This window comes from Lepidochelys olivacea (assembly GCF_965140295.1).
Source record: "Lepidochelys olivacea isolate rLepOli2 genome assembly, chromosome: 14".
NCBI classification, from domain to species: domain Eukaryota; kingdom Metazoa; phylum Chordata; order Testudines; family Cheloniidae; genus Lepidochelys; species Lepidochelys olivacea.
In genome coordinates this window covers 37,800,325-37,828,308 of record NC_140424.1, presented here as the reverse complement: position 1 = coordinate 37,828,308, position 27,984 = coordinate 37,800,325, and the positions used below count along the sequence as shown (strand labels likewise).

At 52.3% G+C, this 27,984-nt stretch overlaps 1 protein-coding gene across 1 annotated transcript in view; it reads left to right on the top strand.

The window, feature by feature from the left end:
- LOC311530977 (uncharacterized protein) overlaps positions 1-25,879 on the top strand; it is a 53,084-nt gene extending 27,205 nt beyond the window's left edge. The window contains exons 14-23 of the mRNA XM_084648049.1: positions 1,211-1,285; positions 2,066-2,941; positions 6,061-6,434; positions 14,030-14,458; positions 17,589-17,684; positions 18,549-18,779; positions 19,153-19,175; positions 20,378-20,505; positions 22,347-22,379; positions 24,264-25,879. Of these exons, the coding sequence (XP_084504175.1) occupies positions 1,211-1,285; positions 2,066-2,941; positions 6,061-6,434; positions 14,030-14,458; positions 17,589-17,684; positions 18,549-18,779; positions 19,153-19,175; positions 20,378-20,505; positions 22,347-22,379; positions 24,264-24,778 (2,780 nt within the window). The 3' untranslated portion in view covers positions 24,779-25,879. The remainder of the gene's footprint in view (positions 1-1,210; positions 1,286-2,065; positions 2,942-6,060; positions 6,435-14,029; positions 14,459-17,588; positions 17,685-18,548; positions 18,780-19,152; positions 19,176-20,377; positions 20,506-22,346; positions 22,380-24,263) is intronic.
- The last annotated feature ends 2,105 nt before the right edge of the window (positions 25,880-27,984 follow it).

Genomic DNA, 27,984 nt, shown 5'->3' with positions numbered 1-27,984 from the left:
TCTGTGTATATATAAAGTCTGCTGCAGTTTCCACGATATGCATCTGATGAAGTGAGCTGTAGCTCACGAAAGCTTATGCTCTAATAAATTGGTTAGTCTCTAAGGTGCCACAAGTACTCCTTTTCTTTTTACACAATTCTATGTCACTACAATTCCTTACTTATACCTTATTTATACACACATCCATTCATACATTCATTCTGCTTAGTTGTTATAGTTAACCAGCCTAGAAGTTGCCCGTGACAGAGTACTGGCCAGGTAGCCTGTTCACAAGAGTGGAGTCAAGTCCGTGTCAGATGCACATCCGATGCTCCTGGAGGGTGGCAGCAGAACCAGACTCAAAGTTCTCACTTTCTAGAGTCCATTTTTATAGGAATTTATTCCTATGCCAGTCCATGGGAATTGCTTCATCATGTTGTTGCTGAATCAATCAGCAGATGGCACATTCCTGACGGCTCTGTGCTGCCAGATGTTATCTTGTTCTTCGGTTCTTCCATCCTTGAGGCTGTTGGGTGGATTCCAGTCTGCCCTCTGGGGTCATCTGATTGTCTCCACTCTGCACATTCTTCGGCCCATCGATACTGAATTCCTAGGCTGGCACCTTCTGAACCATTCATTCATTACCATTATTCATCTGAACCAATCATTCATTCACATACGTTCTTTATCTTAATCACAGTTATTCTACTGTCTTTTTAACTTTTGGGGTGTTGCTAATTCATTTGAAACTCCCTGTCTTTTAATATGTAAAGTGAGATAAAACTACAGAGGGTGGGAGTGTCTGTGTCATTTCTAAGAACAGTTGTTGTCACAAAATGTCAACATCAATTACAAAGTATCACTTAGAGCAATTGAGTGGTTTACAAGCTTTAGGCAGACACCATCAGCAGCTTGCAAGTGAACAAGAGACCCGAAAGATCTTTTAATTGGTAGTGCCCTGTACTTTAAATTGTGGGGGACTAATCATGGAGAATCACAAATATAATTATGGGGAATCACAAAATATGCCTACAAAAATACAATAGAGAACCAACAACAACAAGAGTGAATTTTATTATTTATGCTCTCTTCCTTTGTTTCTCTCTCTGGGTATCTGAGCTCCCTTCCCCTGAGTTTGTGTCACAGAAATAAAGCATGTCAGTTGTAGGAAACCTTATCATAAATATGAGTGTATGAAAATGCGTCTCTTCTCCCCCTGTCTTCTCTCTAGACATCCTGGTATTTGAGCTGGAGGTGGAAGGGAGTCAATTTTTGGCAAAGGAGATGGAAAACGTAGGTGAAAAGGGTAAGTTTTCCCCGGGGATATTGTAACAATGAGAAGAACCGAAGAGGAGACGGGTTTGCGGATCTGGATTCACTTGCAGAAGAAAAGTCTGGGATCAAACAGAGCCAGTTTCCTACCTCATGGTAGTTTCCCGCCTCCGGAGACTTGTAGGAAAAGGGCTTGGTGGAGAGGCCATTACTGCTCTAAGCATACGACTGAGAAGAGGTGATATACAGATGGGCTGGGAGTCAGTGGTGTGATGTCTCCATCCCCCAGTGTCTCCTTGGAGCATGACTCCCATCATTCTCTCTCCTCCAGCCCCATTGCTTTCTTGTCTTTTCCTCCTGGACTCTGATGCCATATTCCCACACTTCCTGCCCTTCCATGGGTTGGGTGCCCTTCCACAGGGTTCCCACTGTCTTCCTTCCCCATAGGTAGTGGGTCTCTCCTTCCACCCAGTGTCACTTCCATTTCCCCATGCTGTCCCCTCCTCTCCCCTTCTCTCTGGGCTAGCCAGAGGGTTTCCCCAGTGGACAGCTGAAAATGCTCCCTCTTTCACTCAACTTTGCCCCCACTCCCACCCTAGCTGTGGGGGTACAGCAGCCCCGGTAGGAGCAGATGCAGAGTCAGTTCTTACAGTGCCTCCTAGTGCCTGGCAGAAGGGAGCTGACGTGAAATGGCTGCTCAGCCCCCTGCAGGGGCAGCTCCCTGGGACCTGAGACAGGCAGGAAATCAGGGAGGGTCCCAGCCTCTCCCAGGGCTGAGCTCTGCCCCTAACACTCAGATTCTCTCTCTCCCCAGTGAATGTGACTCTGGATCCAGACACGGCTCATCCCAAACTCATCCTGTCTGAGGATCGGCAACATGTGAAATATGGAGATGCCTGGCAGGATCTGCCCCACAATGCCAAGAGATTTGATTCTTCTCTCTGTGTGCTGGGCTGTGAGGGATTCACCTCAGGGAGACATTACTGGGAGCTGGAGGTGGGCGAAGGGGGAGGCTGGGCCGTGGGGGTAGCCAGAGAGTCGGTGAAGAGGAAGGGACCGGTCAAATATAGCCCTGAGGGAGGGATCTTCTCTGTAGCTCTGCGCAGAGGTGAGTACTGGGCACTCACCTCATCTGAAGAAATCCCCCTGTCTCTGAGCTGGGTCCCCCAGAGGATCCGGGTTTCTTTGGACTATGAAGGGGGGCAGGTGGCACTTTTCGATGCTGATCGCAAGTCCCTCATCTTCTGCTACCTGAGGGCCTCTTTCACTGGGGAGAGAGTCCTCCCTTTCTTCTGGGTGGTGGGAAAGGTGTCCTGGCTCAGACTGGCTCCTTCAGAAATGAGGTTTCAAATCCACATCTCCAACAGTCATTTTCCCCAAAAAGGTCACCATCGTGTCTGCTTCGCACCCCCAGGCTTTCTCCAATATCCAGAAAGAATGAGCAGCACTGAATTAAACCTAGCCACTGCCTCAGCAGAGCACGCAACCCCTGTCTCACACAACTCTCGGCTCAGTACCTTCCAACAAGGGAAACTGAGGCCAAACACTTGTCACCCCCGCAGGCCGATCCACCGCTATCCAGCCCATGCCACCTACCCTATAAGGGGAACAGAGCCCCATTCAGCCCAGGCAGCCACCCCCCAGCCCACAAAAAGGAAAAGTTTTTATTCCCTGTCCGACTTTCTGAAAAGTAAATAGTTTCCAGCTGCCTTGCTCCTCACTGCCCCTGTGCCCCCAGGTAACAATCTCCAGTCCACGGCCGCTCTGCTCCCCTTCACCCGCTAGAAACTGTTTCCCAGTGAGAGAGCCCAGAATGAGCCACTTTCTCTCTCCCTGGAGAGAAGCTGGGAGCTGCGGAGGGATCTAGGCCCCTGTGGGCCCTGATGGCTGGGGATGGCCAGCCAGGGAGGAGCTGGAATTCTGTTCCTCACCTTCCAGCTAAAGAACTAGCCTCTCCCCTGCTGCCCTAGTCACTCCTTGGGTTACGGAGGTGGTCAATAGCGCTGGGCAGGCTGGGAAGTTGTTTGACTGGAGGGGAGCAGAGAGGGCAGAGCCCCTTGGAGAGGGAGGCTTTGGAGTATCAGTCACTTTGTGAACGGGGCTGAGGTTTCTGTACTGTACTGATTAATCTGCTTATTTTAGGAGCAAGGGGCCAGGTTGCGGCTGTGCAATGGCTGCTTATTGCGATTCCTGTGCCAGGCTGATTCCTGAGTCCGTCCTCCTTTGTTTGTGTCCGCCTGCTTTCTCTCCTCATCTACACAGATTGTGAACTCTTAAGGGCAGGGGATGTCTTGAAATACAGCACCATTGGCCCCAGAGCCCAGACGTGTACCGGCACATGCTAACAGAGTTCCAGTACTACCCAATAACATCAGTGAACGACTTGCCCCTGGAAGCATGTCCCTTTCTTTACAGCACCGCTTTGTATTTTTACAGGATAATTGGAAATTAAGATTCCCCAGCTGCAAAGAGGGTTTGGTGGACATTAGGCAGTGTTATTTGAGCAAATTCTCTCTTTTTTTAAATGATTCACATAATCTGGGCCCAAAGTGTTTTTAGAACAGGGTCTCTAGAGGATGCTAAAGGGTCCTCTTGTCTGGGCCATTTGGCATTAAATACAGAAATAAACTCGGAAGTGATCAGAAAAAGGGTTGCTGTTTCTTTGTTTGCCCCCCCCCCCCCTTGAAATGTTCTGTGCCCTCAAGATGGGTTACAGGGAATGGTAGCCGCAGCCAGATGAACAGCGCCCCCCCCTTTGTCAGTTTAGAAATGGGGCAGATGTGGACAAACCCTCTTTAAGTGGAAAATGCGGCAAACACCTGTATGTGACTGGTCACCAGGCCCAAATGATAGAGCACGTCATATCTGAATGTCCCCTTTGTTCTTTTGCCGGGGACCTGAAGGACGTTCATCAGCTCACTGCTGCGGCAATGTGCTGGCTATTAAACTTAGATTTACCTTTGTAGGTGTTGCTATCTACCCAAGCCATAAGAAAGAAGAAGTAGTAGTTTAGGAAGTATCCTGCCCCATTGCACTCTGTTTAGCCTGCTGGATCCAAATCTTGACGCCTCGATGGAGCTTACATAGTCAAGGCCCCGTGTACAGGCCTCGGGACAGACATCACAGTTATTAATAGGGATCCAAACTAGGACCTTCAGCCCCCAAATGACTTGCTCCTACCCTTGGGGATAAAGGAGTTAGGCTCAGATCCTCAAAGGTGCCTAAATCCCTTTGGTTTCAATGGGAGTTAGGTGCTTGAATACCTTGTGGGCCTTACTCCTTTATGGGTATGTTTGTGTCTCCCTTACCCTAAATCTGAGCAGGTGGAGGAGAGAGGAAGATGTGTCGAGATTCTCCCTTCAGGGATAGAGAGGAGAGGGGCTGGGGTCTCTCCCACAGGATACCTTCATCCTCTACAGCTCTCCCATCTCCTCCACTGTGACCACAGGACTAGCTGGGAGCTTGCTGCAATCACTCAGGTTGTCTCACAGCTCCAGCTCCAGCATCCTCAAAGATGCTTAGGTGCCTAAATCACATATGAGTTAGGCACCTAAATATCTTGGGCCCTGTAGTCTTTCTATAGGCCTCAGCTGGCTGTGGCTCAGATCCCCAGACTGCCCAGGAGTGGGGAAGGTGACTGTCTTGAAGTGAAAAATCTTATTTGAATGTCAGAGATTAGGAGATATCTTATCGCACTCTGATTTGCCTTCAGCAGATCTTGCTTCTGGTGTTTTTTACTGTCAAGATACTTTGCTTTAACCATATTGATCCAAAGCGCTGGTTGAGCAGAGGTCCCACTTCCACAGTGGATTACAAGTTCCCTCATCAGTTGGGGAAGTGACCGTGTGTTGTGCAGAGCCAAGGATATGCTCCAAGCTCAAGGAGAAATAACAATGAATCATCAGGGCATTTCCCAGGTTGTATTTTCAGCTACAGATTAACAGGATGTTGCCCGATTTTATGGGTGATTAATAGATAATATGGGTTATAGGCTCGCCAGTTCATCTGATCAGAAGATAATAAGGTTCTTAGCCCAGAATCAGGCTACATAGAATTTGCAAGGACCTTCTATAATAAACCTATTGTAATAACAAAGAACATACTTTTAATGTAACAAATGATCAAACTTGTAAGAAAAGATATATGGGCAAGCAATCAGAATAGCCCTATAGGCCACAAGCCTGAACGGGATTAATTATATAACTCAGTAAAGCATTCCTGAACGGGAAATGTGCTAGAAATGAAGACACTTTGGTTTATTTTTGAGGGAAATCTCCAAGATTTCCTAGGATTGGGTAGCAGTACCAGGAAATGCTGCTAAAGACTGACCATCCCAGAGGGGGATTTAGTCCTGTAGGGACCAGATCCTCAAAGGTACCTAAATCCCTTGATCTGGGCCTAAAGGGAATGCTTAGATCCTGTCTTTCCCATAAGCTGACTCCACCCTCACCAGCCAGGCCCATTCTATTCTATTTATTTAATTTGGTTGAGTGAATTTCCTGGTAGCGAAAGGCTGTCAGACTCTGGGAACCACAATCCTTATTGGTCTATACCACAGACCCAACACAGGCAGCTCTATACTCAGCACCTCTTTCAAACTGCGGGCTTTTTGTTGTAGTGTAGACGTAACCTCAGAGTTTTGCAGCTAAATACAAGGTGGAACAGATAAGGAGTTAACACATGTTGCAAGGTGAAGTGAGCAGTTAACCCCTCTCCGGCTCAGGACAGAGAAGGTTAGTGGGTTACAGATTGGTGTAATGAGCCATAAATCCAGTGTTTTTTATTAAGCCCATCATTTTTGGTATCTAGCAGAAGGCAGAGAGAACAGAAACCCAGAGATCCAAGGAGACATGACCTCAGTGACTCCTGCACAGGAAATCCAAGAGGAAACCAAATGCTCCATCTGCCTGGATTATATGAAAGAGCTGGTGAACGCAGAGTATGGCCACAACTTCTGCTGGGTCTACATCACTAACTACTGCGAGGCTGGGGGAAAGGGGGATTTCGAACCTTTGTGCTGCCCAAACTGCCGAGCTCGGATCCAGAAAAGGACTCTCCAGCCCAACTGGGAACTGGTGAATAGCACTGAAACCATCAAACTCCTGGAAAGGAAGGGACAGGAGAAGCTGTGCGTAAGACACCAGGAGAAACTCAACCTGTTCTGTGAAGAGGACGGGGAAGTCGTGTGTGTGGCACGTTGGGAATCGGCAGAGCACAGATCTCACAAAGTGCTTTTCGCTGAGGAGGCTGCCCAGAAATACTAGGTAAAGTAGGAAACACTCTGCATCCCGGCCAATTCAATCCTTCCCTTTTCAGACTAATATATGCATGAACGGTGGGTATAATAGGCCAGGGGAGGCTAAGCCTCCCCTAACCCAGGCTGTGGCCCCACCCATGCTCCGCCCTTGCTTCCCCTCTCCCCCGAAGCTGGCGGGGGCTCAGCACTGCTGCTTTCCCCGAAGCCCCACCCCTGTGCTGCCCCTTCCCCCTGAGCCCCTTCCCCCAAGGCCCTGCCCCTTCCCCCCCCCACAAGGCCCTGCCTTGGAACCGCTTCTTCCTCCCAAGGCCCTGCCCCCACCCTGCCCCTTCATGCCGCTCCTTCCCCCAAGGCCCTGCTGCTGCGCCATCTCTTCCCCCGAGTCTCTGCTTTGGTGCCACCCCTTCCTCCTAAGGCCCTTCCCCCACCCTGCCCCTTTCCCCCCCGAGGTCCCACCCTCATGCCACGCCCCTTCTCCCCAAGCCCTGCCCTCATGCTGTCCCTTCTCCCAGAGCCCCCCAAGCCCCTACCCTCGCACTGCCCCTTCCCCCCGAGGCCCTACCCCTGCGCCGCCCCTTCCCCCTGAGCTCCTGCCCTCACGCCACCCCTTCTCCTGAGGTTGCCTCTTCCCCCTAAGACTCCGCCCTCTGCTCACTCTTCTCCCTCCACCCCTCATTTGCCCTTACAGCCAGTAAAATGTGGGAGGGCTATGGCCCCCTGGACCCCCCCGTTCCAGCACCCCTGCTTCACAGTCACGATGAACACAGCAACCCTATCTATCCTTCAGGGAGCATTTACAGGGCTGGATTAAGGCACGGGATCTATGGACCCCTGCCTACGGCCCCCTGCTCTTGGAGTCTCCTTCTTGCATCCGATGAAGTGAGCTGTAGCTCACGAAAGCTCATGCTCAAATAAATTGGTTAGTCTCTAAGGTGCCACAAGTCCTCTTCTTCTTGCATTGGAACCCCAATTCTGCCACCCCTCCTTTTTGTAAAGTACACTTTTAGCCTTCCTGTCTGCAGAGAAAAGCTTGAAAATGAAAATCAAGCATAGGTGACCCAGTGACATCAGCCTGAGTTTGCAAAGAGCCTGAGAAAGTAGCTGGAATCCCCAGCACAGGCCTAAGGGCACGTCTACACTTAACACGCCTACGCTACTATGCCAACGCAGCTGTGCCACTATAGTGCTTTGGTGAAGATGCTCTATGCTGACGGGAGAGAGCTCTCCCACTGGCGTAGTTAATCCACCTCCCTGAGAGGCGATGCCTATGTTGGTGGGAGAAGTTCTCCTGTCAACATAGCACTGTCTACACAGGGGGTTAGGTTGGTATAACTACGTCGCTCAGGGCCCAGGGTGTGGATTTTTCACACCTCTGAGTGATGCACTTGTTTCACTATAGGTCTGTAGTGTAGACCAGACCTAAGTGAGGCAGGAGGGGAAGTGTGCATTGTGATCAACCAGGACTCCCAAGTGGACACACCATAGTCGTGAACTAATTAATGGGGGGGCCCTACTGCCTCCCCATCTCCTCCTGAGTATAGGGGTCCCCTGGTAGCTAATCCTGGTGGGGAAGGATGGACCCTGCCACCAGCATCCCCAGTGGTGGGTGGGAGGAATGGGGCCATGAGGGCGGAGTCACGGGAGTGGGAGGGTGGGCATACCTTGGTGTGTCCAGAACTCCAGATTGATTTAATCTGGCTGGCCCTGGGAAAGGTTCCCAGCTCATTCATTAGGGTTATTACACATTGCGTTGTTACCCACATTTCATTATTCACGTACAGAGCAGCCAAATGGGTGCTGGTGTCGGACATGTAAACAGGTCCCTGACCCCAAGGGCTTGCAGTCTATAAAGATGGATGCAAACCAAAGAGGAGGTAGGAAGCCAGCCGGGAGTGGCACGTCCCACCCACTCTCTCTGGAACATGCTCTGCCCGGATCCACACACACTGTGCGTTAAAAAGACCAGAGTCATTTACTCTCCCTCCCGGCCGAGTGGAGCTCAGTGCAGGATCAGAGAGGGAGGGCAGAGGTGGCTGTATGACAACTTTCCACCTCGTTATAGTATCCGCTTCTCAGGGGGGCCGCCTGGACCCCCAGCCCCAGGGACTGCTCTAGCTTACAGTCTGCTGCCATGGCCTGCAAACAGCCAGAGTGCAGTGCGGTCCGGTCACCCCAACAGCTGGCCCCTATGAAGGAGGTTGGGAAGAGGATGGCAAATGGTCATACTGCTGGTCCCGTGTGGCCAGGGATTCCCTCTTATGCCAGGGAATTCCCTCATGGGCAGGTCCAACATGTTTCTACCTCTTTTATACCACACAGAGGCTGGGATTGAACCCAGAACTGGCCGCTTTTGTCAGTGTTACTCACTTCCACCCCAACAAGTGTAAACTCATTTCTGGGGATCAAACTATCCAGATCGCTCAGAGCCAGGGCAGCGCTGGGTGCAGGGCCCCTTGCTGCTGTGCACTGGGCAGCCCGAAACGATGGCTGTCAATATTACTGCCTGGTGAGAGGATCTAGGGGAATCGCTGGAGAGAAACCTCCCACCCAGCACCTCCGGCCAGTGGGTTTTCAGACAACTGGCATCACTTCCTCCTGCCAATGCAGATGCTATAAAAAGAGTTTAATCGAAGGCTAGATTATCTCCATGCCTCCTGGCCCCACTGTTCCAGCGCCCCTGCCCAGGTGGCAGGGTTCGGGTTCAGCCCCAGGTGGCAGGGTTCGGGTTCAGCCCCAGGTGGCAGGGCTCTGGCTTAATTTCTGTGATTTATTGCTTGTTGCTCGTGTCCTGTCCGTGACTTTTAATAAAAATACCCTTGCCAAAATTGTACCCTTACCCATAACTCTTCGTGAGTTTGTGCCTTCTCTGTCTCTCTGTGCACTTTATCTGTTTGTGGGCCAGGAACTGTTGTCAGAATAGCATGATTTTCAGTGCTGCATCCTGCCTCCTGCTGCCCTTTCTGCTGTTAGCCCTGGATAGCCACAGGCCAGTGATAACAGATTATCCTAATGCCAGAGATCCCACGTTATACACAGAATGTTGGGCCTCCAAGAGAGCATTAGAAAAATCTGCTCTCTATCATCCATTGTGAATATTCCTTACTAAACATTTTACGGTTGCCCCTTTGGCCCAGGAGGTTAGCCAGAACGGGGCCCTGCACAGGGAGAAATCAGTGATAACAGTCAGCTGTATTCTTTAGTGTAATCTTGTTCATTTGGGGTGGGAAAATGCATCAAGTCCTGTTTCCCTGAACACAGTACAAACAAACAGCAGCAGGCGCTTTTCTCACTCAGAATTCCCCTCGTCTGCCACTCCAGTGAGCTCTGTGCCCAAAAAACTGTCTCAACTTTCTCGCAGGTTCATATACATGATGTCTGTTTGCCTCTAACACGCAAAAACTGGAAAACATGGGTGGGGGGTATCATAGACCAGAGGAGGCTAAGCCTCCCCTAACCCAGGCCTGTGGCCCCCACCCACGTTCCCTCTCTCCCCTAAAGCTGGCAGGGGCTCTGCTCCAGCTGGTGGTTAGGGGCTGGGCGGCTCGGGCTCAGCATGAAATGTCCCCATTGACTTCATTTACTCACAGGAGTAAAGTTAAACCCCTGTGAGCAAGCGTCTGCAGGATTGGGCCCTTAGAGAGCTGCTGGCAAGGGGCAGTAAGGCCCAGAGCCCCAACAGTATTTAGGCACCTAACCCATGGGAGTTAGGTGCCTAAATACTTAGGCGAATCTGGGGCCGAAGTGCACTCCTTCCTCTCCCCTCCCCATTACACAATACCAGAGGGGAGCAGGGCAGGAATTGTCTCTCTCAGAGGGCCTGTCCCCACAATCACACCCCCCTCCCAGACCTGCTCCAGATGTGGGCCAGATCACGCGCCAACTGACGCTTAGGTGGGAGAGACACAGCGATGCGGAATTGGGGTTCCCGCCTCGGAGATACAACCCAACCCCCACCCCGGGGTATCGAGGATGCTCCTGAGCCCATAACACTGGACAGCTGGCAGCATACAATGGGCAGCCTTACGGAGTGCTCAGGGCAGCGCCCTCAAAAGAGGGACGACCCCGGGAAAGCCTGGAGAACTGGCAACCCCGTTCAGAGCAGTCACAGGCACAACGAGCGAGGACCTGGCAGCGCCTGTCCCTCTGCGGCTGCTGCAGCTGGCATCAGTCACTGGCACAGCTACTCCTCCACTGTCTCCCCAGCACTGAGATCCAGTGCACTTCTCCTTGGAGCTCGGCCTGGGGGGGACCCAGGGGCGGCGCTCGGCTCCTGGCTTCCGCCAGCCGCCAGTGAGTGCCCTGGGCCTGGCACAGCTGTGGTCAGGCTCCAGCCATGCCCGCCTGTTTGGGGGTTGTTGCAGGAGGAGGCCCACAGGGATGTCTGTCTGCCTAAGTTGGCCTAGCGCAGGGGTCGGCAACCTTTCAGAGGTGGTGGGCCGAGTCTTCATTTATTCACTTTAATTTAAGGTTTCGCATGCCAGTAATGCATTTTAACGTTTTCAGAAGGTCTCTCGCTATGTCTATATATTATATAACTAAACTATTGTCGTGTGTACAGTAAGCAAGGTTTTCAAAATGTTTAAGAAGCTTCATTTAAAATTAAATTAAAATGCTGATCTTATGCTGCCGGCCCGCTCAGCCCGTTGCCGGCCTGGGGTTCCGTTCACCGAGGCCGGCAGCGGGCTGAATGGGGCCTGTGGCCGGGACCCCGGGTGGCAAGGGGCCAGCAGCCAGAACCCCAGACCAGCAGGGGGATAAGCGGGGCCGGCAGCCGGGACCCCAGACCAGCCATGGGCTGAGTGGCTCAGCCTGCTGCCGGTTTGGGGTTCCGTCCACCGGCTCCTGTCAGCCAGGATCCCGGCTGCCAGCCCCGCTCAGCCCGCTGCTGGTCTGGGGTCCCGGCCCTGTCCACATAGAGTAGGTACCTACCTTCTCCCCGGTTCTAGCCAGTCTCTTTCTCTCTCTGCACTGAGAGGAGGGTGGGAGTGTGCTGAGAACAGGGCTGGGGGTGAAGGAGCAGGCTGGCGGTTGGGGCAGGAGGTTTGGGTGTGGAGTGCTTACCTGGGCAGCTCCCATTTGGTGCGAGGGGTGCAGGTGGGAATGTGGGCATGTGTGTGTGTGCAGGAGCTCCTCTTTGGTGCTCAGGGGGCGGGTGGGAATGTGGGGGGTTCAAGAGTCAGGGCATGGGGTGTGGGGAGCTGGGTATGTGAGGAGGGTGCAGGAGTCAGGGCAGGGGGCTGGGGGTGTGGGCTGGGGTCGTGGGAGTGCTCCCAGCCCCCTGCCCTGAGCGGCTCATGGCAGGGGGCTGGAGGGGATATGCCCTGATTCCACTCTGCTTTTCCCTCTCCCCCTCCGTAGCAAGGGCCTATCGGCAGCAGGGAGGGAGAGAAGGAGGGGCAGGAACCCAGCACGCTGGGGGAAGAGGCGGGTGGAGAGGGAAGCTTGCCTGCCCTGCAAGGAGAGAGCGGGGGGCCGGGGGCGGAAAAGAGCAGGCCGGGCAGGATTTTTAATGGCACGCTGCTGTCTGCCGGGGTCCGGCAGACAGCAGCGTGCCATTAAAAATTGGCTTGCATGCCATCTTTGGCACATGTTCCATAGGTTGCCGATCCCTGCCCTAACGCCTGCATGGGGCTCACTCCCAGCTTCAGCTGCACTTTGACCTGGATCAGAATGTTGGGAACCATTAGGAAAGGGATAGATAAGAAAATATCATATTGCCGCTATATAAATCTATCACACACCCATGTCTTGAATTAGGAGGTTGGACTAGAGGTCTCTTCCAACCCTGATATTCTGTGATACTGCGTGCAGATGTAGTCACCCCATCTCAGAAGACAGGTTTCAGAGCAACAGCCGTGTTAGTCTGTATTCGCAAAAAGAAAAGGAGGACTTGTGGCACCTTAGAGACTCACCAATTTATTAGAGCATGAGCTTTCGTGAGCTACAGCTCGCTTCCTCAGATGCATATCGTGGAAACTGCAGCAGGCTTTATATATACACAGAGAATATGAACCAATACCTCCTCCCACCCCACTGTCCTGCTGGTAATAGCTTATCTAAAGTGATCATCAGGTGGGCCATTTCCAGCACAAATCCAGGTTTTCTCACCCTCCACCCCCCCACACAAATTCACTCTCCTGCTGGTGATAGCCCATCCAAAGTGACAACTCTTTACACAATGTGCATGACAATCAAGTTGGGCTATTTCCTGCACAAATCCAGGTTTTCTCACATCCCCCCCACCCCCATACACACACAAACTCACTCTCCTGCTGGTAATAGCTCATCCAAACTGACCACTCTTCAAGTTTAAATCCAAGTTAAACCAGAACATCTGGGGGGGGGCGGGGGATTGTCATGCACATTGTGTAAAGAGTTGTCACTTTGGATCGGCTATCACCAGCAGGAGAGTGAATTTGTGTGGGGGGGTGGAGGGTGAGAAAACCTGGATTTGTGCTGGAAATGGCCCACCTGATGATCACTTTAGATAAGCTATTACCAGCAGGACAGTGGGGTGGGAGGAGGTATTGGTTCATATTCTCTGTGTATATATAAAGTCTGCTGCAGTTTCCACGATATGCATCTGATGAAGTGAGCTGTAGCTCACGAAAGCTTATGCTCTAATAAATTGGTTAGTCTCTAAGGTGCCACAAGTACTCCTTTTCTTTTTGCATCTCAGAAGAGTTATATTAGAATTGGAAAAAGGTTCAGAAAAGGGCAACAAAAATTAGTAGGGGGGAACAGCTTCCATATGAGGAGAGATTAATGAGACTGGGACTTTTCAGCTTGGAAAAGAGATGACTAAGTGGGGGATATGATAGAGGTCTATAAAATCATGACTGTGTGGAGAAAGTAAATAAGGAAGTGTTATTTATTCCTTCTCATAACACAAGAACTAGGAGTCATCAAATGAAATTAACAGGCAGTAGGTTTAAAACAAACAAAAAGAAGTATTTTTTCACACAATGCACAGTCAACCTGTGGAACTCTTTGCCGGAGGATGTTGTGAAGGCCAAGACTATAACACGGTTCACAAAAGAACTAGATAAGTTCATGGAGCATAGGTCCATCAGTGGCTATTAGCCAGGATGGGCAGGGATCGTGCCCGTAGCCTCTGTTTGCCAGAAGCTGGGAATGGGCGACAGGGGATGGATCACTTGACGATTGCCTGTCTTGTTCATTCCCTCTGGGACACCTGGCATCGGCCACTGTCGGAAGACAGGATACTGGGCTAGATGCACCATTCGTGTGACTCAATATTGATGTTCTTATTAAACTCCCCCTCTCTGCCCCCCTAAAACACCAGACAGAGATTGATTTGTTTCCCTGAGCACCAACGCTGGGAATTTGACGTGGCTCCCTGCCCACAGAGAGAGTCACATTTCTCCCCAGTCTGGAGCCCTTCCTAGACTGAAACTGTCAGCCACAGCTCACAGGAACAGCAGCAAATCAGCCAGATCTAAGGGGAACGCCCCATAGGCTGAGCAGAGGCTGAACACAGGGAAATGAAACTAACCCTGTCACGCTGCCATGGCCGCAGACAGCCCTGTACTAAGTCTCCAGGATGAACTCTCTTGTTCCATCTGCCTGGAGTATTTCAAAGAGCCGGTGTCTATCCACTGCGGGCACAACTACTGCAGGGCCTGCATCAGCCAGTTCTGGGGGGAGACGGATACAAACTTCTCCTGCCCCCAGTGCAGAGAAACCGCCCAGCAGAAGCTTTTCAGGCCCAACAGGGAGCTGGGGAAAGTTGTAGAAATAGCCAGGCAGCTGAGTTTCCAGGTCACAGTGACCGCCCCCGGAGGGGAGCAAGGGTGTGAGACACACCGGGAGGCCCTGAAACTCTTTTGTGACACGGATCACCAACTAATCTGTGTGATCTGCAGAGAGTCGCAGGTTCACAGAGCTCACACGGTGTTCCCAGTGGAGGAGGCGGCCCAGGAGTACAAGGTAAGGCCTGGGTGTCTTGTGTTTCAGAGTAGCAGCCGTGTTAGTTTGTATCCGCAAAAAGAACAGGCGTACGTGTGGCACCTTAGAGACTAACAAATTTATTTGAGCATAAGCTTTCGTGAGCTACAGCTCACTTCGTCGGATGCATAGAATGAAAAATACAGTGGGGAGATTTTATATACAGAGAGAACATGAAACAATGGGTGTTACCATACACACTGTAACGAGAGTGATCAGGAAAGGTGAGCTATTACCAGTTTTGTTTTGTTTTGATGATAGTTATTTTCTATATTTTGGCTGGCGTAATGCCCCAGTGAAAGTCCCCAGAGCAGGGGGCAGCTGGCCCGCACCGGACGCTTGGAGAGAAGTGAAAAAACCAGTGGTATAGTGACTGAACCGTGACAGCATCACTTTGGCTGAAGACAGGTTCTAGGTAATGCATAGTCATGGATCCCGAGGACAGCTATCAGACTAGCATTGGTGGCGTAGCAGTTAGCATGGCTGCTTTCCAAGCAGTCTGTCTGGGTTCAGTGCCAAACAAGCACGATGTTTTCCTCAGCTCTTCCCCTGCTTTTACCCCAGCAAAGCAGTGTTGCCAAGCAGAGAGAGGAGAGGCGCTCCCTTGCCATACCGAGGGCTCTGTGTGGCACAATGGATAGCGTGTTGGACTGCTAGGGAGCAGTGCCTGGCCTGCCTGCATGACGACAGTCATTCAAAGGCTGTGTGTTCAGATCCCACCGGAGTCACTTTAGCTGCTTTCCTGGCTACCATTGTGGCTTGTACGCAATAGGTAGGGCCCTACCAAATTCACGGGCCATCTTGGTCAATTTCACAGTCATAGGATTTTAAAAATCGTAAGTGTCATGATTTCAGCTATTTAAATCAGGAATTTCACGGTGTTGTAACTGTAGGGGTCCTGACCCAAAAAGGAGTTGGTGGAGGGGGTTGGAGTGCTCTTGTTGCTGGCGGCGGTGCTGCCTTCAGAGCTGGGCCGCTGGAGAGTGCTGGCCGCGGGCCAGGAGCCCAGCTCTGAAGGCAGAGCCGCCGCCCGCAGCGGCGCAGAAGTAAGGATGGCCTGGTGTGGGATGGCCACCCTTACTTCTGCGCTGCTGCCTGCAGAGCTGGGCCCTCAGTCAGCAGCTGCCGCTCTCCGGCCGCCCAGCTCTGAACTCAGTGCAGGAGTAAGGGTGGCAATACTGGTACCCCCTTAAATAACCTTGCAACCCCCCTGCCACACCATTTTGGGTCAGGACCCCCAATTTGAGAAATGCTGGTCTCCCCCTGTGAAATCTGTATAGTATAGGGCAAAAGCTCACGAAAGACCAGATTTCACAGGGGAAGACCAGATTTCACCGTCTGTGATGCGTTTTAGTGGCCGTGAATTTGGTAGGGTCCTAGCAATAGTCAGCCACTTGAGTGCAGCCAAATGGGGCCAAGACAAGGGCCGAAAGGCGCGCCTGGCTACCAGTAGGTAGAAGCCTCTACCTGTGTCTCCGCTCAGCAGGGAGACGTATTTAACCCCCTAGAGAATTAAGGAAAAAATGGGAAGGAGAAAAAGAAACCAAAGCCTCTTCCAATGGCTGAGGCCTGGTACAAGCCTTCTGCGGCTGCTCCTTTCAGGCCTATCTGGGTGCCCCCTTCTGGCCGTACCAGGGTTGGGGCACTGCCACTGAGCAGTGGGCAGCTGGGGTCCAGCAATCCCTGGCCTCACACTGAAGAGCCCAACTTTTAAGCCTCTCCACTAACTTAGGTGTCGACTCTTAAGCCACCCCACCTTGTGCTGCAGTATTTAGCCTTCTTGTGTGGGTTCTCTTGCCGGGGAGAACGGGCCCTGCTGGGCTCCATTGGAGGAGGAAACCTGGGCTGGAAAGGATTGTGGTCAGCTGGTCAAGCTCGTGCCCCAGCAGCTCAGGCCAGTGCTCTGACGAGTGTGGGAGGCAGCTGAGGAGGGTGGCAGGCCCGTGGCCTTGGGCCCCAGAGAGGGGAAGAGAGGAGGTGGCCAGACACTTGTCCTGGCAGGCTCGCCCTGCTCTCCTTCTCCTCTCAGATGTGCCTTCCTCCCCTCAGAGTGGCCATTCCCGCCTCTGGCACCTGGATTCTCCCCACATCCCGAGCAGGGAAGCCCCCTGCGCCAGGTGTTGCGGGGCCCTTTCCCAATTTGCTGGAGGGCTCCGCCCTGGAGTGTAGGTCTTGGGGGAAAAGGCAAAGGCTTGTCTCAAAGGCTGATTTTCCAGAGATGGCAGCCAGGGAGCTGCTCTGCTTTGCACCTAGGCTCTGCTTTCACCCTCTCTACTGAGAGTGAAGATGAAGATTAAACCACCTTTAGCCCTTCAGCTCCACGGAAGGTTTCTGTCCACCCTGAGCTGGCTGTAAGACACCTGGGCTAGGATGTGGCCGGTGTAGCACCCCGTGAATGTCCCCACCAGAGACTGTCCCTGGAGCAGGTGGCAGCTGGTCTGTGCCAGACTTTGGGAGCCAGCCACCAGAACCCCTCAGGGCTCAGGAGGGAAGTGAAGAAAACAGCAGTATAGATAATTGAACTCCGCCAGTGTCACTTTGGCTGCAGTCTGGCTGAAAACAGGTTCTAGGTAATGCATAGTCATGGATCTTGACAGCTCCCAGTAAGGCAGCATTGGTTGTGTAGTGGTTGGCATGGCTGCTTTCCAAGCAATTCGTTCGGGTTCAATTCCCAGCCAGCTCAGTGTTTTCCTCACATCTTCACCTGCTTTTACCACAGCAATTGCAGTGTTGCAAAGTAGAGAGAAGAGATGAGGTGCCCAACCCATCCATCGCGCAATGGAAAGTGTTTTGGACTTCTAAGGAACAGCACCTAGTATGGTTTGGTTTGACAGTCATTCAAAGGTTGTGGGTTCAAATCCTCCCAGAGTCACTGTAGCTGTCTGCCATTCTGGCTGTTACAGAATAGACAGCCACTTGAGGACAGAAAGGCGCACCGGGCTACTTGGCCACGCTGAGGGGAGGAGGGTCCAGGCCAGCCGGTGCCAGAGGGAGGCCCTCTCTTGTGCACAGGGCTTGGTAGGGAGGACAGACTCCCTGATTCCTGCTGAGGAAACTGTCCACAAACACACACAAAAAGTTAGTTCCAGCCATGTTATTTTTCTTCGCTCAGAAACAAATCCAGACCCGGCTGCAGACTCTGAAGGAAGAGAGAGAAAAACTCCTAGGGTTGAAAGTGTCAGCAGAAGGGAGAAGCCGGGAGTATCTGGTATGTGTGTCCAGTGTTATCACTCAGCAGAAACATGGTGTGGGAGTCTGTCTCCCTGGATGAGTGTGGGGATGGGGGTGTGTGTGTCTCTGACCACGTCTGGTGGGATCACGGGGAACCAATATTCCAGTCAGTTCCTGCCTGGGGATGGTCTCACATGGCTTAAACTGACCTTTGCCCTCCCTGAATTCTGGGCCCTCCAGGCAAGTTAGAGCAGCCTCGGGGTTGCACAAGCTGACTTTGGCTCCCCAAGGGACCCGAGTAGCAGAGACCAGCTGGGATACAGTGGGCTTTTTCCACGCTGCTGTTGTACCTCTTATTCCATAGGCTGGGAGCAGGACTACTGTCGAACATAAATGCCATTCTACCCTGGTCGGGGCAACCCGCAGCACAGGGTTATTCTCAGTGCAATTTAAAAAGGCCTGAAAATTGGGCTTCCCGTGTCTGTGCATGTTGCCCTTTGGGCATATCCCTGTCTCTCCATGGGCTGGATTGTGCCAGCGATTTCTACCCTTCAGTGAGGCTGGACCAGATCCCGAGGATCTCAGAACAGCCCTGAGGGAGCTCAGCAGCTGCTACAGCCATGGTAGGGATGCAATTGCTACTCTGGCCAGTGCAGGCTGTGGGGCCATGGCCCTGCCTCCTCCCTTCCCAGACATCAGAGAAAGTAGGACCAAGATGGATGTTCTTGGCAAAATCTTCTCTCTGACAGCTCGGAGAAAGTTCCTCTCTAAATGGCAAGTTCTGAAGTTTGGATCTGCAATGAAATTTGCCCCATTGCACAGTCAGGGCCCAGGGAAATATCCCCTGACCCTCTCCACATCCCTGACCTGCCTTTTCCCTCTTTCTGTCTGTTCATGGCAGGAGGAGACAGACGCCCAGAGGCAGAAGATCATGTCTGAATTTGAGCGGCTGCGGCAGTTCCTGGAGGAACAAGAGCGACTCCTGCTGGCCCGGCTGGCAGAGCTAGAGAAGGGAATGACAAAAATGAGGGATGAAAATGTCACCAAACTCTGCAAGGAGATTTCCCATCTCAACGAGCTGATCCATGAGATGGAGGGGAAGTGCCGGCAGCCAGCAAGTGAATTCCTACAGGTGAGATCTTGGCTCCTAGTATAGACTTGGCAAGCTGGGAAATATTATGTGAATCACACTATTGCACCCATTATAAAGCTGGAGGAACGGTGGCACAGCCAGATGATGTAACTTACCCAAGTCCAGGGCAGTTCAAGGAACAGAGCCCAGATCTCCTGCGTCCAAGGTCAGTGCTTTAACCACAAGGCTGCCGGCTGGAACAGGAGCCTGGGCTCTGTCTTTGCAATGCGACGGTGCTAACCGTGACGCTGCCGAACGCACCTCCCTGGGAATGAGGCGTGTGCCCCCTTCATCCGTGGGACATAGAAATAGGTTCAGTGACCACGCGTTCTTTGTTATCACTGTGAGACTGAGCTTCCTTTCTTCTCTCTAGGACGTCAGAAGCACCCTGAGCAGGTACGTGGCATCTTCTCAGTCCCCTCTCTCGCTTCACTGTGCTTGGGCCCGTGTCCAATCCTCATCTCCTTCACAGACAACAGCAAAGCATGCAGGGCAGGGTATTCAGGCATTTGCCCCCCTCTGGTGAAGCAAAACTTGGGCTGGATGCTCTTTAATTATTAACCTGAATATAGGAACTTGCTATAAAAACTCCATGGCCCACCTGTGCCTCAACAACTGGCACTGTCTACACCAGGGGTTAGGTCAGTAAAACTGTATTGCTCAGGGGTGTGGATTTTTCACACCCCTGAGTGACAGCGTTATACCGATGTAAGTTTGTAGTGTAGACCTGGAATTAATCCAAAGAGTGACAGAGCTGTAGTGATCTGCCAGTTCAAAGTGTCTGTCAGGGTGGACCCAAAGTGTGTTTCAGGATTCTGGCCCTGTCAGATATCAAGCAGCAAAGAGATGGAAAATTTTCCTGTGACTTTGCTTTATTTCCATCATTCAGCTTCCAAGCTCACAGGAATGAGCTTTCTTGCAGGTAGCATTTCCAAGGTGCAATAGGGCCATTAACCAATCCTTTGTATTGTGATGTTTCTTGATGGCCCATCTGATTTTGACAGTCCTTTTGGGTGGGCTGGGGGGACAGTTCCCATGCGTGGGTTCCCAAATTCACAGCAAACATTCTCAAAGTTATAGAGCGTACATATACATATTTTTATAGCATGGAATATCGGCATTACAAGTGAGATTAGTGCGGGCAGCAATTTACAAGCATTTCACAGGTTTCAGAGTAACAGCCCTGTTAGTCTGTATTCGCAAAAAGAAAAGGAGTACTTGTGGCACCTTAGAGCATTTCACAGAATCTCAATACTAAATACATTCTTATAAGACTAATAGCTATTCTGAGCAAAACTAACACACAAGTGAACCGGTCTGGTCTCAAGCTATGAGTTTTCCAGTTCTTCGCTAATGCCTGCAGCCCAGGCAAGAGCTGGCATCTGGCCTGCCAGCGTCACAGGGGTCACTATAAGAGAGACTTGCTCCGCCATTGGTTGGGCTGGACCTGTTCTGAGGCTGGGTTACACAGGGAAATGTGCTCAACTTAACAGCTTTCACAGCCCATCTGCTTCCACTGACATGTGACTGATATTAAATGATGAATGCCAAAATAATGGAGAATAACGATGAAGTAATCAAATGATGAATCAGAACAGCCTGTCTCCTAGGTGCGAGAAGGGGCAATTCCAGCAGCCAGTGGAGATTTCTCCTGAGCTGGAGAAGAGACTCAGCGATTTCTCTCCGAAAATCCTTGTTCTAAAGGAGACTCTGAAGAAATTGAAAGGTACAACCAGGAAGGGATCTAGAAAGGGAAATAAAAAGTTGTCTCCAGAATTGTGGGATTTGCTGACCAATCAACTGCTAATTTAAAACTAACGGAAAAGAGATAGATCAATATTCTTGAATGAGGGGACTGGGCTGGTGAATTTTCTAGGGCAAATGAAATTTTGATTTCGAAACAACTATGATATGAATGTGAATCATTGTCACCTTAATTTGTTTGCCTGAATTATAGAGGAATGTAATCTCTTTGGAGGAAGCAAGCGTTACGGCCATACAGAGTGCTCTGATCTTATTTCTGCCTGGGTTGAATTTCAGTCTGGCCTCAGTAGAAATTCCCTGGGCATAAATAAAGTTCATGACTGATCAGAGAGGACAACACAAGTCTGATGCATGAAGTCCTCCTTACACCATATTAAGTGGACTTAAGTCATGCACAGGTTGATCATTCTACATGGGGGAGGGGAGACATTTCACATTCACTCTTAGGCCTTGTCTACACGGCCGCTTTACAGCGCTGCAACTTTCTTGCTCAGGGGCGTTAACCTCCCCCCCACCCCCAAGTGCTGCAAGTTTCAGCGCTGTAAAGTGGCAGTGTAGACAGTGCACCAGCGCTGGGAGCTACTCCCCTTGTGGAGGTGGGTTTTTACAGCTCTGGGAGAGCTCACTCCCAGTGCTGGCATGCCCTTAGGGCTTGTCTACACTTCCATTTTAAAGCGCTCTAACTTGCTGGCTCGGGGGGGGGGGTGAGAAATCACCCCCCTGAGTGCAGCAAGTCTGGGCCGCGCTCCCAGCGCTCGGAGCTAACCCCCTCGTGGAGGTGGATTACCAGGAGCGCTGGGAGACCTCTCTCCCAGCGCCTGCGCGGGACCACACTCGCACTTCAAAGCGGTGCCGCGGGACAGTAGCGTAGCTAGGGGGGAAGCGGGGCAGCGGCTGCTCCCCCACCGAGCAGAAGTGACGCTTCTTTAATTACTTGACGCCTTTACAAATTTTACTCGCCCGGCGGCGCTCCGGGTCTTCGGCGGCGGGTTCGGGGGGGACCAGAGATGAAAAAAGGCACCACTCCCTGGTACTCACCCGGCGGCTCCCCGGGTCTTCAGCAGCACTTCGGCGTCGGGTCCTTCACTCGCTCCGGTCTTTGGTGGCATTGGCCTTCAGTGCCGAAGACCAGAGCGAGTGAAGGACCCGATGCCGAAGTGCTGCTGAAGACCTAGAGCGCTGCCGGGTGAGTACAAGCGGGTGGCCTTTCTTAATCTCCCCTCCCCCTGTTTTTTCCACCTGGCTATGCCACTGCCACGGGAGCGCTCCCGCGGCAGAGCTTTGAAGTTTCCAGTGTAGCCATGCCCTTAATTTCTCTTTCTGTCTGGGTATCTCTGACCCTTTCCTTCTGCGTTTGGCCCAGCCGGCAAGCACATGTATCCTGATTATTTGTAAAACTGGGCCTTCAGTATTAAAGCTGGTCAAAACGTTTCATTCAAAAAAAGTTTGGTAGAAATTCCCATCCCCCCTGAAAAAAACACTTCCAAAACCACAAAGAAAACAAACAGAAACAAACAAACAAACCCCCCCTGATTTTGTTTTTATTTTTTTCCCCAAAAAATTCTCTAAATTTTGATTTTCCAGGTCGTCATCCCCCTCCCCATTCTTTTTTGGCACCGAATACAAGTGGGGTATTTTTGTTTTGTTTTTTCACTTTTACATTTTTCTTTCTCTTTTGCCACCGTGTAATATTTAAACACTTCTTCTTGCTATGTCCCCAAATTCATCCCAGCTCTGGTTATGGACGGCAGAAATCCCACCATAACGTGACAGCATGACATCTTATCTTTCTCCTCTCTCTAGACACCCTGCCCTCCGAACTGGAGAGAGAATGGGGTGAGTACCTCTGGGAAAGGTGGGGCCGGGGAAGAAGGCTGCAAATGGGAAGAGATCATAACAGTTTGTGTTGGTGACCCTGGATTCACTTGCTGAAGAAGCTTCTGAGATCAACAAAACCAAAGCTGCTATGACTAGAGAATGGGCATTCCAGAGAGGGGGATGGCTTTAAACACTCCAGCATATTAACCCCTTAACTGGTTGGACCGAGCCTCTTGCTGTCTCCGGTCATCCTCTTCGATCTCTCTCTCTTGCTGGGTTGGGAGGTCTCCCTTCACCCTGTCCTTGGGGACTCTCTCCTGGGTGCTCCATCTTGTCCACCCAGGTGGGGAGGAGACCCTCTCCTGCTGGTGCCTCCTTCTCTTCCTCCCCTTGTGGGCTGGGGGCCCTTTCTTGTCCTTGCCATCCATCCCCCGTTTGCCGGGGCAGGGGAATGTCTCATCACCCCTCCTCCACCTTCCACGTGCTGCTGACCCATCCCTCTGCCCCACACCCAGTGTCAATCCCCAGCCCCTTCCTTCTGAAGTGGGGTTTGCACAATGTCCCTCCTGTGTACGGTCCTACCAATTTCACGGCTTTGAAAAACGCGTCACAGACTGTGAAATCTGATCTCCCCTGTGAAATTGACGGGGGAGGGACATGGCTGGGGGTGCCCCAGCCTTGGGCTCCCACTGTGGGCTGGGCTCCAGCTGCTAGTCCCAGTCCAGGCTAGGGAGGGACAGGACTTCCTCTTCTCCTGCAGGGGCTGCTCTGAGAGGCAGGTCAGACTCACCTCCCCCTAGGCGCAGGAAGCTCTGCAGATGCTGGCTGGGACAGCTCCTGATCCCCCCATACCCTGCGACCCTCACTTCTGCACTGCTGCTGCTGCAGGCCTCAGAGCCTGGCGCCCAGCCAGCAGCCGCTGCTCTCCGGCTGCCCAGCTCTGAAGGCAGAGCCCCCACCACCAGCAGCGCAGAAGTAAGGGTGGCAATCCCACAACCCCCCTACAATAGCCTTGTGACCCCCCCCCCCCCGTGGCCTCCTTTTGGGTTGGGACCCCCACGGTTACAACACTGTCAAATTTCAGATGTAAACACCTGAGACCGTGAAAATCTCATGACTGTGACACTGACCAGAGTAGGTCCCTACCAAATTTATGGTCCATTTATTTGCCATCTCCTGCTTCCTCCCTCCTGGCTGGCAGGGCTGGGGAGGCATCTCCCCAGCAGCCCTCCCTATAGGCGCCGACTCCGTGGGTGCTCGGGGGCTGGAGCACCCACAGGGAAAAAATGGTGGGAGCTGAGAACCCACCGGCAGCCCCCCATCAGTTCCCCCTCTGCCCCCAGTGTTTGCTGTCCGCTGGCAGGCCCCACTCATCAGCACCTCCCCCACCCTCCTGCAGCCTCCTGCCCACTGGGAGGGGGAGGAGCGAGGGCACACGTGCTGGGGGGAGGGGGTGGAACTGAGCGGAAAGAGGCGGGGTGGGGTGGAGTGGGGGCAGGGAGAGGAGGGATGGGGTGGGGCCTTGGAGGAAAGGGTGGAGTAGGGGCGGGGCCTGGGGGCAGAGCACCCCCCCCCGCACATTAGAAAGTTGGTGCCTGTGGCCTCCCTCCCCTGCTCTCTCCCTGCTGCCGGGAGCAGGGCAGCCCCTGCAGGGGGACCAGGGAGATGCCACTGGGGAGGAGGCAGAATCTGCAGCCAAAAACGTCAGCTATAACAGCACCTCTAGGGCCTGGGAGGAAGGCCACCGAGAAATCCCTGCTCAGCCCCAGCACAGAGGCAGCTCCCTGCTGGGGCAAGGCAGGAAATTGGGAAGGGTCCCAGCCGGCTGGGGAGTGTGAGAAATGGTCCCAGCCTCCCCCAGGGCCGAGCTCTGCCCCTAACGCTCGGATTCTCTCCCCCCAGCGAGTGTGACTCTGGATCTAGACACGGCTCATCCCGAACTCGTCCTGTCTGAGGATCGGAAAGGCGTGAGGAGGGGACACAAGCGGCAGCTTCTTCCTGACAATCCGGAGAGATTTGACGCTGAGCTCTGCGTGCTGGGCTGTGAGGGGTTCACCTCTGGGCGACATTTTTGGGAGGTGGAGGTGGGGGATGGAGGAGGCTGGGCCGTGGGAGTGGCCAGAGAGTCTGTGAGGAGGAAGGGAGAGTTTATTTTTCGACCTGAGAAGGGGATCTGGGCTGTGGGACTGTGGAAGGGTCGGTACTTGGTTATCACCTCTCCTGCGACCCCTCTGTCTCTGAGCTGGGTGCCCAGGAAGATCCGGGTGTCTCTGGACTATACACAGGGGCAGGTGGCATTTTTTGATGCGGATAGTGAAGCCCCGATCTTCACTTTCCCACCGGCCTCATTCATGGGGGAGCGAGTCCACCCCTGGCTCTGGGTGGAGATGGGATGCCAGCTCAGGCTGTGCCCCTGAGACGTGGGGTGAAATTCACCGCTGCACCTTTCCTCCAGGCAGAGGCTCCCCCGGCACCTGGACTCCCCGTTTCTGGGACTCTGGCCAAGTGCAGGAAGCCTCTGAACTGACACAACCTCAGGTTGCTGGATGTGATTAGGGCAGAGAGCCCAATCCCATTGCCCAGTCTAGCCCTAGCCACTCTGATTCTGGAGCGCTCTGGCAGTCTGCAGGTCCGATGGAGGGAGAGGGAGCCACAGGGTAGGGACAAAGGTGGGGACTGGAGAGCAGTTTTACTCCAGTGACTTCACTCCTGATTTACACCAGGGTAGGTGAGAGGGGAATCAGACCCAGTGACTCCCAAGGGGTCACTCCTGATTCACACTGGAGTGAGTGAGGCCAGGAGGAAGTCACCTCCAATGGGAGTGACTCCTGATTGACACTGGTGTGCATGAGAGGGGAATTAGCTCCAATTATTCCAATGGGAGACATGGCTAGAAAGGGTTAAACATCCTGCAAAATAAATAACCCTCAAAAGACATGTAGGGAGATAATGTTTGTGTTTTTGTGTATTTACATATGTATGAGTAGGGTCTACAATGTAATCAACAGTCCCTGTCTATGCTGTATTCTGATAATTCAGAGGTCAAAAGAAGAGCCTATCATTTAAATGAATTCTAAACATGGGATATCTCGGTATTCATCTCTCTTTGAAATGTACTTTGAATGGTGGAGGAACAAGCAAATGGCCTTATGTTAATTCGTATAGCTAAGTATTGGTGATGTACCTCCTTCAAAGTCACCTAATTACCTTTTGTTCCCTGAGTAACTCCAACTTGTCAAAAGACATGAAATTGTATAAAAGATCCTTGGATCCTGATTCTGTCATCTTAGATTTGCTTAAGCGTCATCAGGGAAAGTTTGAGTCGCAAGACTGAGGTCCCACTTATGCTGGTACTCACTGAAGGTGATATTGGACATTGGACTATAATCTAGGAAGACAGGTTTCAGAGTAGCAGCCGTGTTAGTCTGTATTCGCAAAAAGAAAAGGAGGACTTGTGGCACCTTAGAGACTAACCAATTTATTTGAGCACAAGCTTTCGTGAGCTACAGCTCACTTCACTGGATGCAAGTGAGCTGTAGCTCACAGAAGTTTATGCTCAACTAAATTGGTTAGTCTCTAAGGTGCCACAAGTCCTCCTTTTCTTTTTATAATCTATGAAGTATTTCTGAAAGAACTCTTTGCAACCACAAAGCTCAGCATCTGTGCTATGAATCTGCACCTCAATAAATTGAACTCATGTCTGTATGTATATTGATCTTTTAACCATACTCTCTGTCTTTTGTTTTTAAATAAATTTTAATTTAGTTAATAAGAATTGGCTGTAGTGTGTATTTGGGTAAGATCTGGAATATTATTAGCCTGGGAGGTAATGTGTCCAATCTTTTGGGATTGGTAGAACCTTTTGTTTTATATGATGAAGTAAGATTTACAGAAATTTTCAACATATTTGATGTGGGTACCTGGATGGAGGCCGGAGGCTGGATCACTTCAAGGGAACTGTGTTGTTTGGACTTCTGAGTAACCAGTGAGGTAATAAAGAATCTGTTTTATGCTGGCGTGGTAAATCTAAGTATTGGAATATCCACCAGCTTTATGGGGATTGTCTGCCCCATTCTTTGCAGTTCACCCTGATTGAGTGACCATAGCTGGCCCGCACTAGGACCCCGGTCACAGTACTCCTGATTGACACTGGTGTGAATGAGAGAGGAATCAGCGCCAGTGACTCCAATGGGAGTGACTCCTGATTGACACTGGTGTGAGTGAGAGTGGAATCAGGCCATGTATCTTGTATCCCAAATAAGTTACTGGGCATCACTTCGTGCAAAGTCAATAAATAGATGCTAGCACCTGTGAGTTCAATGGCAGATGCACTCATTGTATGCCAGAGCTGCTCCTGGTCCTAGGCAAGGGTGACTACAGCTGTGGAGTGGGAGAGAGTGGCCCAGGTTGTCTTGGCCGGGTTGGTGCGATCCAAGTCGAGGGCACTGAACAGGATTCCCCTTTCTGTGCCTGTGTGTTTCTGTGGTGCCGGCTGCCTCTGTCCCAAACCCACACGGGCTGTAGCCGCTTTGAACCCTGCAACAGCTGCCATGATGATCTTTATTTGGTCATGTCTGCGCAAGGGCTGAGGCTGGCTCCAGCTCTGCAGGTGGCCTGACTCCAACGTGACCCCACAGGGGTGCGCACTGTGAGACGTCTACAGTGAATGAAGGCATCCCAGCTCAGGGCAGGCTCCCGCAGTGAGCGGGCTTCCAATCAGGGGCACTGGAACAGGGGCGCCAGGGGCCATGGCCCCATCACTTTTAAAAGTGGAGGGGGTCTGTGGGGACTAGAACCACGAGTGCCGGAAGCTCCCTAGAAGTGGGATGACCATCGATGCCCGGACTGCCCCTCCCCCTCCCCCTGTGGCCCCGCCCTCGGTCCTCCCCCATTCTGCCGCAAGTCCTCGCCCCACCTCTTCCCCCAAGGCCCCGCCCTTGCTCCGCCTCCTCCTGCCCCTGTTCCGCCTCTTCCGCTGAGGTCCTGCCCTCGTTCTGCCTCTTCCTGCTCCTGTTCCCCCGAGGCCCCGCCCACCAGCCCACCACTCACTCCTCTCCGCCTCCTCCCTCCGTCACCCGGGTCTGTGGGCTGGCCGGCCTCTCTGCACCTCTACGATAGGGCTGTGTGCGTGATCCCATGAACCCTGTGGAGAGAAACACCACAGAACGTACCACCTGGGAAAGTCAGACTGACAGCTTCCCTTGTGGCCCCGGTGACCTATGTAAGCCCAGGAGGAGTTCCAGGAACTGGCAGCACAACAAGCAGGACTTCCCTGCCAGCCGTAGTGATGGACCTGCCTCTTGGCCTGCTCTTGGACGCCTGTCCTTGGCTCTGACGCCTGGTCCCTGACTTTGGCTCTGACCCTTTGCTCTGCCTCTGGCTCTGACCTTTGGTGCCGTTCTTGGCCTCTGACCGCCACTGCTGTCACTGCTAGGTCTGACTGCCACTGCTCTGACCATTAGGCTATGAGCCCCCAAGCCCTGGTCATGAGACTAGCTCCTGCCTCTCGGAGAGGTGCCTAACCTACAGTGACAGAAAACTCCCTTCCATCGCTGTAGGAATCATCTGCATGACAACACTACAGGGGCCCAGCTATGGCCCTGTAGCTGCACCACTGTGGTAC